Source organism: Emydura macquarii, unplaced genomic scaffold (assembly GCF_026122565.2).
Source record: "Emydura macquarii macquarii isolate MOO-44397 ecotype Brisbane River unplaced genomic scaffold, CSIRO-AGI_Emac_v2 contig_3485, whole genome shotgun sequence".
NCBI lineage: Eukaryota > Metazoa > Chordata > Testudines > Chelidae > Emydura > Emydura macquarii.
This window is the reverse complement of record NW_027133622.1, coordinates 772,001-786,940: the sequence shown is the minus strand read 5'-3', so window position 1 is coordinate 786,940 and position 14,940 is coordinate 772,001. Positions and strand designations below refer to the sequence as shown.

The 14,940-nt window shown below is 51.7% G+C and overlaps 1 protein-coding gene across 1 annotated transcript in view; it reads left to right on the top strand.

The window, feature by feature from the left end:
* Positions 1-14,738, top strand: part of LOC137144787 (uncharacterized) — an 88,809-nt gene extending 74,071 nt beyond the window's left edge. Inside the window, exons 26-35 of the mRNA XM_067535277.1 lie at positions 564-620; positions 1,354-1,440; positions 4,599-4,728; positions 4,883-5,013; positions 5,844-5,897; positions 7,710-7,784; positions 9,142-9,417; positions 9,715-9,990; positions 11,334-11,609; positions 11,910-14,738. Of these exons, the coding sequence (XP_067391378.1) occupies positions 564-620; positions 1,354-1,440; positions 4,599-4,728; positions 4,883-5,013; positions 5,844-5,897; positions 7,710-7,784; positions 9,142-9,417; positions 9,715-9,990; positions 11,334-11,609; positions 11,910-12,254 (1,707 nt within the window). The 3' untranslated portion in view covers positions 12,255-14,738. The remainder of the gene's footprint in view (positions 1-563; positions 621-1,353; positions 1,441-4,598; positions 4,729-4,882; positions 5,014-5,843; positions 5,898-7,709; positions 7,785-9,141; positions 9,418-9,714; positions 9,991-11,333; positions 11,610-11,909) is intronic.
* The last annotated feature ends 202 nt before the right edge of the window (positions 14,739-14,940 follow it).

Here is a 14,940-nt window from a genome sequence, read left to right as displayed (position 1 = left end):
TAAAAGCGGCATGGCTGAGATCATTCAAGGCATGAATACAGCGGTGGTTTGAGCCTGGGGCTGTGCAAAGAGTGTTGGTGACGTCCGTCAGCCTGAGGCAGTGCTGTTTGTGTGGGGTGCAGGTGCATCCGAGGAACATCGTGGGGAAAGGACCCCTCATTGGGATCACTGACCCGACCCACCTCGCAACTCCACAGAGCACCCTGGAGAGAGGGGACGAGCCCTGGAACCAGACGTGCCCCTCCATGGGGCGCAGTGCATGGAGGAGGGGTGTGCACCAATGGGCATCCCCTGGCATCAGATCTCTGTGGCCCCCCAGCCTCACTGAACACACCCTTGGCCGGGTCCAGCTTGTTTGTCTCCATCCCATGAAAGTGTCTCTGTCCAAATCCAGTTTCATTTCACACTCGCCGGGCCTCACTCTGTAATGGGTGGAGGGAGCGGCTAAGATGGGGAGATGGGGCTGTCAGACCCCTTTCTGATTACAGGCAGGGTCCCCTCCTCCCTATGGTAAATGCCTGTGGAGCCCCAGACTCACCCCCACCCTTCCCTTTGCTCTGCAGATGTTTCTGCATGTGGCTGAAGTGGTGGGAGAGGCCTACGGATTGGAGCCTATTCAGGTGAGATGGAGTCACCCCTCATCACCCGCCCTGCCCCACATATCCCCCCATAGCACCCCTCCCTTATTTGCATTGTTATAGGGACTTTCCATGCAACTCTGTTACCATGGCTGCCAATACTTAGTAACGCAGCATTGCCCCGTATTCGCTGCTGGCTGCGAGCCATGAAAACGGCGACCTGCCTTTCTATGCAGACCTCGTCCACCACCCGCCAGCTCACCTGCCTTCCAGACGCCCTTTATGGTCATTTTATGGCACTGTGGGGCATGCGGGTGGAATCTCTTGGCACAACGAGCGCTCAGCGAATCCCTCAGTTGTCACTGACCCCACCATCAGACCACCAGGTTTGGACCTGCCAAGGCACCTGAGCTGGTTTCGAACAGGTCAGGGCAATTGTGTGGCTGGTCGCTTCAGATGGGGTGGCTCTAACGACCTGCGAGCCAGCTGTGGTCATCGTCAGACTATGATGTATAGCCTTGATGAGGGCCTGCTGACTTACGTCGACGACAGGCTGTCAGCTCTCCACCTTGGTGACGACGATGCTATCAAATGGCTGGGCATGTTGCACATACGCTGAAGACCCATCCCCCACCCCACAGCCTGTTTCTGCCCTAGGCATCCCCTGCCCCATTCCCCAAGGGTTGAGGCTTTCCCTCCAGACAATGTCCTTCTCCCCATCCCAGCTTCCTCCCACACCCCAGTGACCCCCATTCCCCTCCTGTCTTCCCTGCAGCACCTAGACCTGCTGGTGCGGGATTGGAGCAGCTCCCTGGACCTTGGAGACCAGGGTGGGAAGGATTATCTGAGAGATGTCAGACAGGTGACTCTGGGGCTCATGGGGGTGGGAACTGGGATATGGGGCCTTTCCCTTCTAGGGGGCTGGTAGCACCATCCTGGATAAAAGTTGCCTGACAAATCCCATTATAAGAACCCTTTTTTAGTTGCTTTACCAACCTTTGACTGTTCGGGCTGAAATTTTCCATGCTTCTTCTCTGCCTCATGCTAAATTCTTTCTGTATTTCTCCATAAGAACATGAGAACTGCCAAACCGAGTCAGACCAATGGTCCACACAGCCCATTATCCTGTCTTCTGACAGTGGTCAATCCCAGGTGTGACCTTCCCCTCTGCAATCTGGACTGGTGTATTGCTGTGTCACCCCAAACCCTCACTCCTGTAGCCTGTCTCACTCTGCTCTGCTGTGTGAACCCCCCTCCTGGGCAGTCCAGACACAGCCCCCAGCAAGCAAGTTGTTCCTCACTAAGTGAAAGAGCTTCTAACCAGCCACTCGGGATTAGAATGACCCTGGCCAAACCCCACAATCCCAGAAGCAACCCTAGGAATTGCCATTTTATAGTGTACGTGCTGCACACTGCACCCTGCAAGCTCATATGTTTGACAATTTACCAAAGAAATTGATATGCATCAGCCTTGTCACTTGAAATGGAATTCTTAATACATTTCAAACCACACACACTGCTTTAGATAAAACAAACAAATGTATTAAGTGCAGAAAGATTTTAGGTAGATCAGATTTTACAAGATGAAAAAGAAGCCAAACACATTTTAAACTAAGGTGAACACTTTCAACAACCCTTCAGTCTTAGATGACTCTCACCACTGGCTGGGTGGTCGGCCTGCAGCCAGGCTCTCCCCAGGTCAGCGTTTCAGTTCTTTGGTCCTGTTTGAGGATGGAGGAGGAAGAGAGAGAGACTGCAAAACAGCTCTTCTTTTAACATGTTCCTTCCCCACCCCCTGGGGTCAGGTGACAGACAATGTCCTACAGATTCCTCCATTTGAGTCAGATGAGTATCCCTTATCGGTGCTTAGGCTAGTCCATTGTTTCTGGCAGAACTGGTTTGTTTTACGCATGCCTTCATGAGGCGTGAGCTACCTCTCTGCTTTTGAAGGGTTTTGCCTGAATCTGCTTCAAGCCATGAGACACATATTTGGGAATATTACATAGCAGAGCTTCATAGCCATACATGTGATATTGCAAAAAACATACTACTATAACAATAAGGTTCAGTACACCATGAGCATTCCAAAAACATGTTACGTGACATACTTTGCATTAGAGAATGCACAATTATGTTATACTTGTAAAAGAAATGATCAGTGGGATCTGTTCAGGGGACAAGGCAATACGCCATGTTTATTGTAAATACAAAAAAATTCTTAAAAAACTATTGCATTCACACATTCACATTCACACACTCAAGAGTTGTGGAGGGTGATATAGTATAATGACCAGTCCTTATTATGCATTGCTCAAGCCAGCCTACTGGCAAGATAGGCTGAGCACAATGTGGGAGCCAGACCTCTCTCGGTGCACAATCTGATGGTCCATGAAGATAACTGCAGAATGGACTCAAAGTTTCCATGTTCTTAACCCATTTTCATAGTTGCTGGCTCTCATGTAAGTCTGTGGGTCTTGCTGTGTCCTACTGCCTTCAGATTCTGTATGGTAGCCGGGCACCAGTCAACAGCAAGCGTTCTCTCTCCTTTTCTTATTTCACATTTTGTTCCATTCTTAGGATGGATTCTCCCGTGCTGTGGCGTTGTTATCTGTATTCTTCAGCCTTCAGGGTCAGGGTGATAGTTGCAGCTGGCATCTTTATTCCCCTCTTTGTTGTCCGAATGGTTTAGGCTGGCTTCTCTCCTTGTCTATTTAAACCCCACACACATTCCTCACTCATACCCAAAAAGCAACTAATCCAAGGTTCAGAAAAATAGCAGAATGAAGGAACCTAACAAAATGGAGTTCACTTATACCAAGCAGTAAAAAAATTCATTGGCAAATATTAGTAAGAAATCGATTAATATCTAGTTTGCTTACACATCTCTCTGGCTCACAATTACACTACAAGGGTGAACATGAATGATACACAATCACACCATAAGGGTGTACATGCTGGGGCAGTGTGTCACACCAGGTGCTTCAGAGGGAACAAACAGACCAGGCAATCGTTGAGTGATCCATCCAGCTGTTTCTGAGAATGCAGCTAAAGAAAGACAAGTGGTTGGGCAATATTGAAGGAAAAATTCAGATGTTCCTTTTTTTGAAACATCTCTAGCACCCTCCTGCTTCGGAGCAGGCACTTGACATTTGGCTGGGGGTGGCCTGTGTGTCAGAGATTTGCCATGGGCTGTTCCCAAGACAATCCCCCCACATTTGGCCAAGTAACAAGACAGGCCAAGTAATGTACAGGAGAGATTTGCTAGGTCAGTGTTTTTCAAACTGGAAGTGTGCGACCCCCAGGGGGGGCTGCAGGATGGGTTCGGGGCTCACAAGTGCATAGCCAGTGTTACTGGGTGGCAAGCAAGACAATTGCTCAGGGCCCCCTCACCACAGGGGACACAGCAAAGCTAAGTTATATGCTTCATCCCAGGGCAGCTCAGGCCCAAAGGTAAGACCGGAGGAATCACAATTTTTTCAACTCAGGGGGGGTCACAGTTGTGTTTGAAGTTCAAAGGGGGTCGCCAGCACAAAAAGGTTGAGTAACTCAGTGCTAGAGTTTCCCTTCTGCAATCTCCAAAGAGTCCGTCTGCATGGACCATGTTCCAGCCCAGGGCTGCAGAAGCAACGCTGGAGTCTCCCTGTAATTCCTGCTCAGTCTAGGTGCTAGAACTGAGAGCAGGGGCACCTGTCACCCCATGTTTACAATAAGCCCAGGCAGCGTGCAGGAGGAAGCAGATTCATTGCAGTGTGGAGAGGCAAAAAGCCAGGCCAGAGGGAGGGAAAGGAGCAGGCTGGGACAAGAAGTCTGGAGAGGCTGGGAGCTGGAGAAATGGAGACCAGGACCGGGAGCCACTCCTTTCTCTTCCTGCCATCCCCTGCCTCATTCATTGCACCCCTGCCAATATATGCCACAAACCAGGCAGGCTCTCACAGACCATCTCCTACTGCCCAGCAGCTCTGGCTAACGCTAACACTGTGTATCATGTGTCAATGTAACGATTCCCCCTGACTCCGGCAGATGCTGACGGCGATGTCCCCTTGCAAACACCCCAAGGCTCTGGAAATGCTGAGCAGAAGCAGCACCCGCTGTTACCTGATGCCCTTCCCTGGCAAGGGGATCACGACTGTCAGCGCGGGAAGGCTGAGAGGTAACGGACCCGGAAGAGCGGCTCTGACCTCCTTGCCATGTGCAGGTCAATGCGACTGGGTCACTGCTCGTGCCCATGCGTGGAAGGTGGAGAGAAAGGGGATCAGACAGGCCCTACATTCCCCACCATTGTCCATCCTTTCTCCCCTTTGCAGACATGGATGAGGATTTCCGGGAGAGCCTGAGGGGTTACGTCACTGCCCTGGTAGGTTCGGTTGGCCAACATATCCGAACGGACCCGCATGGGGAGACGCTCACCGGGACACAGCTCGCTGCCAAGATAAAGGTGGGGACAGGCCAAGTGTGCTGCAGGGATTGGGATGGGGATGCTCTCACCTGGCAGTCAATGATGACCCTTCTACCTATGCACCATCATCGAATCCTATAAGATGAAGGTTGGAAGGGAGCCCAGGAGGTCATGTAGTCCCACGACCTGCTCAGAGCAGGACCAACCTCAACTAAACCTCAACTAAACCATCCCAGCCAGGGCTTTGTCAAACTGGACCTTAAAAACCTCTAAGGATGGAGATTCCACCACCTCCCTCAGTAACCCATTCCAGTGCTTCACCACCGTCCAAGTGAAAAAGTTGTTCCCAATACCCAACCTAGACCTCCCCCACTGCAACTTGAGACCATTGCTCCTTCTTCTGTCATCTGCCACCACAGAGAACAGCCTAGCTCCATCCTCCCTGGAAACCCCCTTCTGGTAGTTAAAGGCTGCTATCAAATCCCCCCTCACTCTTCTCTTCTGCAGACTAAACAATCTTAGTTCCCTCCGCCTTTCCTTATAAGTCTTGTGCTTCAGCCCCCTAATCATTTTGTTGCCCTCTACTGTATTCTTTGCAATTGTTGACTCATATCCAATTTCTTTTCCACTGTAACCGCTAGGTCTTTTTCTGCTGAACTGCTATCTAGCCTTGTCCACTGTGACCCCCCAGGTCCTTTCTTGCTGCTAGCCTGTCGGTCCCCCGTCTGTAGCAGTGCAAGCAGGCATCACTGTGTGGCGGTTCCCCAGCTCACCCCACCTCCAGAGGAGGCTGCATCTCAGCACTGTTCCCAGCCTTTCTAAGCCCTGTGGAGTCTGTGATGTGATGGTTTGTTTCGGTTCCTTTGCAGAATTTATCTGATGTGATGAAGAAATGTCGCTTTGGCTTCTCCTCTCCCTGTCAGGTACTGTCTCTGCCTCTCGCCTGACCATGGGGTGTGTCCCCTCTCCTCTCCATGCCAGGGCTGGGGTGGTGTTGGGAGCTGGGTACATCCTGCTGCAGGCAACTGGGAAAGGATCTGCTAAAATCTCAGGTTTTTGGACTCTGGGATAGGAAAATTTAAGTAGACTAGAGGGTGACTGGTTCTGGATGGATCACCCAGCCTATGGACATGTCTCCAGTCCATGAGACCCCTAACATGAACCAATCCTGTGGGTATTCGTGTGAAAATGAGAGCCATTTATCAGAGATGGCCTGAAAATGGGGATTTTTTTGTTTTTCTGCAAAAACCATTGAGTTTCCTGCAAAACCCCCAAACGTTTCCATTTCGTAGTGCCATCAAGGTGGCTTCTGGGAACTGTAGTTCACTTTCCTCACATGCCCCTTTCTTCTCTGTGGGTCAGGCATTCTGGTGGGAGAGCAGTTCCCAAGAGCCTAGACTCAGAAGACAATGGAATCAGGGACTCGGGTCCCAGGGCCCTACAGGGTAGAGGGTCTGAGCCAGAGTCAAGCTGGGAGCCAGGGTTCAAGCCTTGTTGCTTTCAAATGTAGACACAGCCCTGCTGGACTCATCCTCTGGGAGGCCACTGAAAGTATCCCACAATCCCACAGGTCATCTTCCTTTCTCCTCTGGTCAGTGAAGTTAGGAGGACAGTCCAGTTTTCCCAGGTTGCACCACCAACAATGGGACAGGGCAGCCATAGCTGGGGAGGGAAGTTGGGAGTCTGGGATACGGGTGGTTGCACCCAGACACGCCTAATGCAGTGTAGATGCTGGAGCCCCAGGCTGGGACCACGGTTGGTTTAAACTTTTGTGGGCCTCCCACTCTGCCCAAGCTCTGCCCTGAGCCTTCACCCCTTCTCTGCCCCTTCTTCCCAAGTCCCTGCCATGCTCCATCCCCACTCAGCCTCTCCCCTTAAGGCCCCGCTCACCGCTCCCACAGAGGGGAGGGGCGGAGAGGAGCAAGCAGGGGATGGGGGAGTGGGGGCGCAGAGGAAAAATCTGTGGGCAGGGACTCACTGAGAAGGGGAAAAATGGGGGCGGGGTCTCACAGTGGAGCACGGGTGGGGGATGGGAACACGGTCCAGGCACTGGCCCCTTCTGAGTGTGAGCCCAGCACCACGGCGCCAATGTAAACCTGTTACAGGCTTGGATGTCAGACTCAGATCAGCTGGGACAGGTGCTACCCAGGCCCTCTTCTAGAGGAGAATTGGTGGTGGGAGGGCTTATCTACACAAGGGAATAGACCAGCCTAGCTATTCCGAAATAACTACTCAGCAATAGCCGCTGCAGAATAGCGCCACGGCAGAGACTATTCCGGAGTCATTCTTGCTTCATAGCAAGGTTTAACTCAGCCCAGAACAGTACCCTTCCCCCAGCCCCAAACCAGAGCTGAGATTTGCACCCAAACAATCTGCCTCCCCGAGATAGATAACAGCCCCCAAATACCACCAGACCTGCAGGATCCGGTGTCACTGATGCGCTGTCAGGCGTCAGCCTCATGCCAAGCCTGGCTGGTGCAGGGGTTTCCACAGTCCTCAGCTACCGGACAGAGCCACAAGTGCAAAGTGCAGGTCGGGGCAGGGAAGGGAGCTGAGGCTGGGCTGCCGTGAGGATCAAACTGGTGACCAGCGGCACTAGAAGCCCCAAGTCTCTGCCACATCAGATAACGGTGTCATTCTGTTACGTGAGGCTGCTGCAGTGGAAGATATGGCCCCAAGGTGGAGACAGGGTCCCATAAACGGCACCTCAGCCCAGTCTTGTCCTCCCTGCGCAGATGGCCATCACCTTCCACAACCAGAGAGCCATGGACAGAGCCCGCATGGACCACGCTGCCTTTCTAAGGGAAAAGGTGAGTCTGTGCAGGAGGCTGTGCCTCCAGGCAGGGAACCCCAAGGCACCATCCCGGCCAGCCCTACGGGCTCCTGGCTTTAGGGAAGAAGATGGGAGTTCATGCCTCTGGCTGCCAGGGTGGCTGCAGAAATGGGAGACCCCAACTCCAGCACAAGGGGGACCCTGATCTCAGTCAGTGGAGTGAGGGGAAATTGCTGAGCTGAAGCCTGATGGGCCATTGGTGAGCCAGGCATGCCAACTGTTGCCTGATTTTCAGCGTTTTGTAATTGAATGAAATTATAGGCTCGTCAATGGATTTGATCAGAAGATAATGAGGTTCTAGCCCTGAAATCAGGCTACGAAGAGCTTTACAAGGACCCTCGGGGTGTGCGACAGGAAAGCTCACACTGATAACCGAATATGCATAATTTACAGGCTTTTATTGAATAACATAGAATGACAGACAAATGACTAATCAAATGGATAATAGTTAGAATTACAGTCCTGTTCTAAGGCACATATAATATATACATATCTATCGTATATTTTGGATTAATATACACACACTCTTCCCTGAAAACCAGGTCAAGAGAGATGTTCAGTACCTCAATTCTTGAGTGGCGGCGGGGAGAGCTAGGCAGTGCTAGAGAGCTAAGAGCTATAAGATTAAGTCTACGGATAATACTAAGTATGAACTAAGAATAAAAGATCCTAACAAACACCAAAAGAAGTCTAAAGGAAGAAGAAGCTCAAAGAAGGATTAGCTGACGATCGCACCCAAGTAACATGGTTTTCCCCTTTTATACATTTAATAATATGGGTGTATGGGTCCTCCTTCTACATCCAAACTTGGCTTCTTCACCCCCCAAATTATTAGGGTACACTTATTGTATATGCTGGCAGTTTCGTGCGTTTTATTGACGCATGTCTTCTTTCCAGATGATTTGCTCATCTTCCCTTTGTTATTACGGGCTATTGCTAGGGATTTTGTGGTGTTCTTGTGAAGTTTATTTGGGGCATAACCTGGGTAGCCCCTCCACCCCGTTTTGGTGCATCCTGACTTATCTAGAGTAAAGGTTATGACGACATATGCACCTTATCCTTTAACACATCATTACTTATCTGGGCCAAAGGTCCCAAACGTATGTATGCAAACTGCATTAGCTCTGATACAGGATGTGGCCTGCAGGCCTCTTGCATTACAGCTGTAATACGTTAATACAAATCTATGACTCTATTATAATAAAACATATGCTTAAATCTATGAGGAAATGTATATATGTGCAGGTAAGCAGGCTAGTCCTATAGTTTACACAACCCGCCCCTTCTAACAGCCTTGGTCCCCCTTCTCTCCCCCCCTCTCCTGCTCAACGTAGGATGGCCTGTCCCAGCACAGGATTGACTGTCTGAGGGTAACACTGAGTGTCGTGGCGGAGCAGTTCGTGGCGCAGCGCATGTTTCTGCTGGAGCGGTGCTGGGAGGAAATGAAGGAGCCGGAGAAGGAGACCCTGTTGGCAGAGCTAGAGGCAGAGCTGACTCAGGAGGCTGAGACCTTCCTGGAGACCTATGGAAGGCGCTATCAGCATCACACCATCAACCAGAGAGCCATGCACAGAGCCCGCACAGACCACGCTGCCTTTCTGAGCGAGAAAGTGAGTCTGGGAGAAGCTGTGCCCCCAGCCAGCGAAACCCCAGGAATGATCCCAGACAGCCCCACGGGCTCCTGGCTTTGGGGCAGGAGATAGGAGTTAATCTCTCTGGTTCTCAGGGCGGCTGCAGAGATGGGAGACTGCGGCCCCCGCAGAATGGGCGCCCTGATCTCTGTCAGGGGGTGAGGGGAAGTTGCTGTGCTGTAGCCAGAGGGTCTATTGGTGAACCGGGGTTGCCAACTCATCCCTTCTAACAGCCTTGAGGCCTCTTCTCTCCCCCTCCTCTCCCACTCAATGCAGGATGCCCTGTCCCAGGACAGGATCGAGTGTCTGAGGTTGACACCGAGCATCGTGGGGGAGCAGTTCGTGGCGCAGCGCATGTTGCTGCTGGAGCGGTGCCAGGAGGAAATGATGGAGCCGGAGAAGGAGACCCTGCTGGCAGAGCTAGAGGCAGAGCTCTCTCGGGAAGCTGGGACCTTCCTGGAGACCTATGGAAGGCGCTATCAGCATCACACCATCAACCAGAGAGCCATGGACAGAGCCCGCACAGACCACGCTGCCTTTCTGAGCGAGAAAGTGAGTCTGGGAGAAACTGTGCCCCCAACCAGGGGAACTCCAGGGAACCATCCCGGCCAGCCCCCTGGGCTATAGGCTTAGGGGCAGGAGATGGGAGTTCATCTCTCCGGCTCCCAGGATAGCAGGAAACATGGGAGATTCCAACCCCAGCACAATGGGGGTCCTGATCTCGGTCAGTGGAGTGAGGGGAAATTGCTGAGCTGAAGCCTGACGGGCCATTGGTGAGCCAGGGGTGCCGACTGTTGCCTGATTTTCAGCGTTTTGTAATTGAATGGGGTTATAGGCTCGTCAATGGATCTGATCAGAAGATAATGAGTTCTAGTCCTGAAATCAGGCTATAAAGAGTTTTACAAGGACCCTCGGGGTGTGCGACAGGAAAGCTCACACTGATAACCGAATATGCATATTTTACAGGCTTTTATTGAATGACATAGAATGACAGACAAATGACTAATCTAATGGATAATGGTTAGAATTACAGTCCTGTTCTAAGGCACATATAATATATACATATATATTGTATACTTTGGATTAATATACTCACACCCTTCCCAGATAACCCGTCAAGAGAGATGTTCAGTACCTCAATTCTTGAGTGGGGGTGGGAGAGCTAGGCAGTGCTAGAGAGCTAAGAGCTATAAGATTAAGTCTACGGATAATACTAAGTATGAAGTAAGAATAAAAGATCCTAACAAACACCAAAAAAAGTTCCAAAGGAGAAGAAACTCAAAGAAGGATTAGCTGATGATTGCACCCAAGTAACCTGGTTTTCCCCTCTTATACCTTGAATAATATGAGTATATGGGTCCTCCTTCTACGTCCAAACTTGGCTTCTTCACCCCCCAAATTATTAGGGTACACTTATTCTATAAACTGACAGATTATTACATTTTGTTGGCACATGTCTTCTTTCCGATGATTCGCTCATCTTCCCTTTGTTATTACAGGCTATTGCTAGGGATTTTGTGGTGTGCTTGTGAAGTGTATTTGGGCATAAACTGGCTAGCCCCACCTGTTTTGGTGCCTCCTGACTTATCTAGGGTGAAATTTATGACCATATATGCACCTTATCCTTTAACACATCATTACTTATCTAGGCCAAAGGTCCCAGACATATGTATGCAAACTGCATTTCATACAGGATGTGGCCTGCAGGCCTCTTGCATTACAGCTATAATACGTTAATATGAATCTATGACTCTGTTATAATAAAACATATGCTTAAATCTATGAGGGAATGTATATATGTGCAAATAAGCAGGCTAGTCCTATAGGCTACACAGCCCTTGCCTTCTAACAGTCTTGGGTCCCCTTCTCTCCCGCTCTTCTCCTGCTCAACGCAGGACAGCCTGTCCCAGCGCAGGATCGACTGTCTGAGGGTGTCACCGAGCGTTGTGGGGGAGCAGTTCGTGGCGCAGCGCATGTTTTTGCTGGAGCGGTGCCGGGAGCTGATGGTGGAGCCGGAGAAGGAGACCCTGCTGGCAGAGCTAGAGGCAGAGCTGAATCGGGAGGCTGGGACCTTCCTGGAAACCTATGGAAGGCACTATCAGCGTCACACCATCAACCAAAGTGCCATGGACAGAGCACGCACAGACCACGCTGCCTTTCTGAGGGAGAAAGTGAGTCTGGGAGAAGCTGTGCCCCCAGCCAGCAGAACCCCAGGGAACAATCCCGGCCAGCCCCACATGCTCCTGGCTTTGGGGCAGGAGATGGGAGTTCATTTCTCCAGCTCCCAGGGTGTCTGCAGAGATGGGAGACTCCAACTCTGGCAGAACGGGGGGCCCTGATCTCAGTCATGGGGGTGAGGGGAAGTTGCTGTGCTGTAGCCAGAGGGGACATTGGTGAGCCAGAGTTGCCAACCTGTTCCTTCTAACAGCCTTGGGCCTCCTTCTCTCCCCCTCCTCTCCCGCTCAACGCAGGACACCCTGTCCCAGTGCAGGATCGAGTGTCTGAAGGTGACACCGAGCAACATGGTGGAGCAGTTCGGGGAGGAGTACAAGTTTCTTCTGAAGCGCTGCCAGGCAGAGTTGATGGAGCCAGAGGAGACCCTGTTGGCAGAGCTAATGGCAGAGCTGTCTCGGGAGGCTGAGACCTTCCTGGAGACCTATGGAGTGCGCTATCAGAGTCACTACAATTATCTGATGATGGTCTTTTACAGCAGCCTCAGAGACCACAGTGGGTCTCAGAAGAAAGGAATTTTCCATTCAATCTGGGCAGCGGTGGTTAGGTTTCTGCGATGGGTAGAGTCATTTTTTGGCCAGTGATGCTGAAGGCATGGAGGCCGTGGTGGCCCCGCTCTTTCCCTGCTGGTAAGGCAAAAGTTTTCATGCTCTATGCGGATTCCCCAGCGGTATCTCCTCTTCAGCTTCCAGGGTCCCTGCTTGGACTCCCTCAGCCAGGCGGGCAGCGTTCTCTCCTCCTGTCTCCGTCTCTGCCTGCTCGCTGCCTGCCTGGCTGGGCTCTGGCTGCCGTGCTGCCAGCCTGAATCTGCTCTCAGCCCACCCCTAATCCCACCGCTAGGCCCCTCACTGCTGCTCCCGCGTCCCTCCTCCTCTCTGCTGTTGTTCTGGCTCTGCCCTGGGCATCTTTCTCCCGCTCGCCCCCCACCCCACCGCTGCCCCTGTCCTGCCACCTCCCTCCTGTCTCCTCCATGCGTCGCCCCCTCCCCTGTGCCAGGAGGCCCCCCCCCACTGCTCACGCCTCTCCCCTCTCTTCTCCACACCCCCCCCTCGCTTGCCCTACCTGAGTTGCTCCAGCATCAGCAGGCACCAGGCACTGACAGGCAGCAGAGGCGGGAGTCCCACAGCGGGGCCAGCCAGTGGGGGAAAAACACTTTTCCCAGTTGTTGTGTATTTTGTGTCCTGCCTAGCTGTTGCCGTAGCAACAGAGCCTAGCTTTTTGCCGTAGCCACAAAGCCAGAATATTATGGGATAGCTCAGCCTGTTCTGCCTGGTCTTAGAGTAGTACAAGAAACCCTGTTGTGTGTTTACATCTCTCTGTGTATCTGCTGCTGGTTTCTCTCTGAGTGCAAGTAACTTCCAAGGATCCAAACATAACAACACTGGTTCCTGTGGGGTGGCCAGGCATAGCAGCAGGAGAAATCCCTCAGCTGGGCCACTGCCAGCCAGTGGCAAAAAAAACACATTTCACAGCGAGAGAGAGAGAGAATGTGTGTGGGAATGGTGGGAGACATTTAGGAGAATAAACGCATGATGTAAGAGGATCATGTCTGTATCTATAGCCCTGGGCAGGATGGTTTAGTTGGGGTTGGTCCTGCTCTGAGCAGGACATTGGACTAGATACCTCCTGAGGTCCCTTCCAACCCTCATCTTCAGTGATTCCGATTCTAAGAAGTAATAGATTTATTTCCAAACAGGGAACAGTGAGCACTTGTTGCTGCTTCAGTGATTGCTAAACGTAGCATCATTGCCTACCTGGGCATAAGTAGAAAATAAACTTTAACAGGAAACACTGAGACTAGTTCACTTTTGTCTCCTTTGGACTTTGTGCTGGTGCCACTTAATCAGTAATCGCCTATGGCATTTGCATGCCTCTGCCTTTTGGACTGGTGGCTAGTGGCTCCTATACCTGGCCCAGCTGTGGGACTCCTCCTGCTGCTGTGATGATGCTGGAGCAACTCAGCTAAGCAGGGTGCTGGAACAGGGAGGCTGGCCAGGTCACTTTTAAAAGAGGGGGGGCTTTTGGAAAGCTTGCCTCTCTCACCAACAGAAGTCAGTTCAATAAATTACCTCACCCACCTTCATGGGCAGTGAGTATAATAGTCCGGAGGGTTGGGGGGACGGACACACAAGTCTCTCTAAAAGGACACGTCATAAAAAACTCACACCCAATTCCTGTGTGAAACGAGGAATCGTTGAAATTCTTGGATTCCTTTATGAACTGTACTGTACCACAAATACCATTGAATTAACTACCCTACATGCACAGCCCAGCATGTTCAGTGATCAATTAAGAGTCCCTTCAAAGACACTCATTTGTTTTCCAGTTAAGGGAAATGGAAAATAAAATTTAAGGGAAGAAGCAGCATGGCTTGGTGTTGAAAGCTGAGCCAACAATGTGAAGATTTGGGGTTTTATTAATGGCCCCCCATCCCAGACGTCCAGTGTGACATTGGACCATCCGTCATTTAAAGCTTTATCGCAGGCTGTTGACAATTAGGGGTAGGGGTAGCGCTGCAGTTCTGGGGAGGTTGGCTGGGCTTGGCGGGAGGGGCAGTGTGTTTTGGGGAGCGCTCAGCACTGTGAAGATACCTGGGGTTTTTCAATAGTAGTACTGGGGGCTGAACAAGCACGGGAGATGGGGGAGGTGAGAGGAGAGGAGAGGAGGGCTGGTGTAGCATTGCACTGACCCTGGCTGCATGGGAGGGGTGGCTGCAGCAGACACAAGCCAGAGCAGCACCATGGTAGGAATGTGTGTGAGCAATGAGCATTCAGCTCGGGCACAGGACAGAGGGAGGGTGCCCAGCCACCCACCAGGACTTTCTGCTGGGATATGGAGCTTCTCGCCCAGCTCACCTCTTCTCCCATGGCTGCTGCAACCCTCCTTCCTCCTGCCCAAACGTCCTGTGTCTCTCCCAAGCTCTGTTTAATATACCCCTGCAAAGCTTGGGTCTGTAGGTACGGTTACTGCCCATAACCAGCCAGGGAGGGAGGAACAGACTGAGTGAGTCATTCTAGGGCAGCTCCCGTCTTGTGCTGATCCGGTTCTTGCCTACCAGGCACACATAGGTGGCAGCTCATGCTGGAAGGGGAGCGGGGAGGGTAGGGGGGAAGGAGAGGAGAGGAGGAGTCATCCAGGGACATGTGGGAAGATGCATGTGATGGAGAGAGGGAGGCGGATCCTGGGGAGGGGCCTGGGGTAGAGCGGGGATGAGTGTGGGCAGGGCCTGGTGCAGAAGAGGCAAGACAGGGAGCTAGTCTTCCCAAGGGG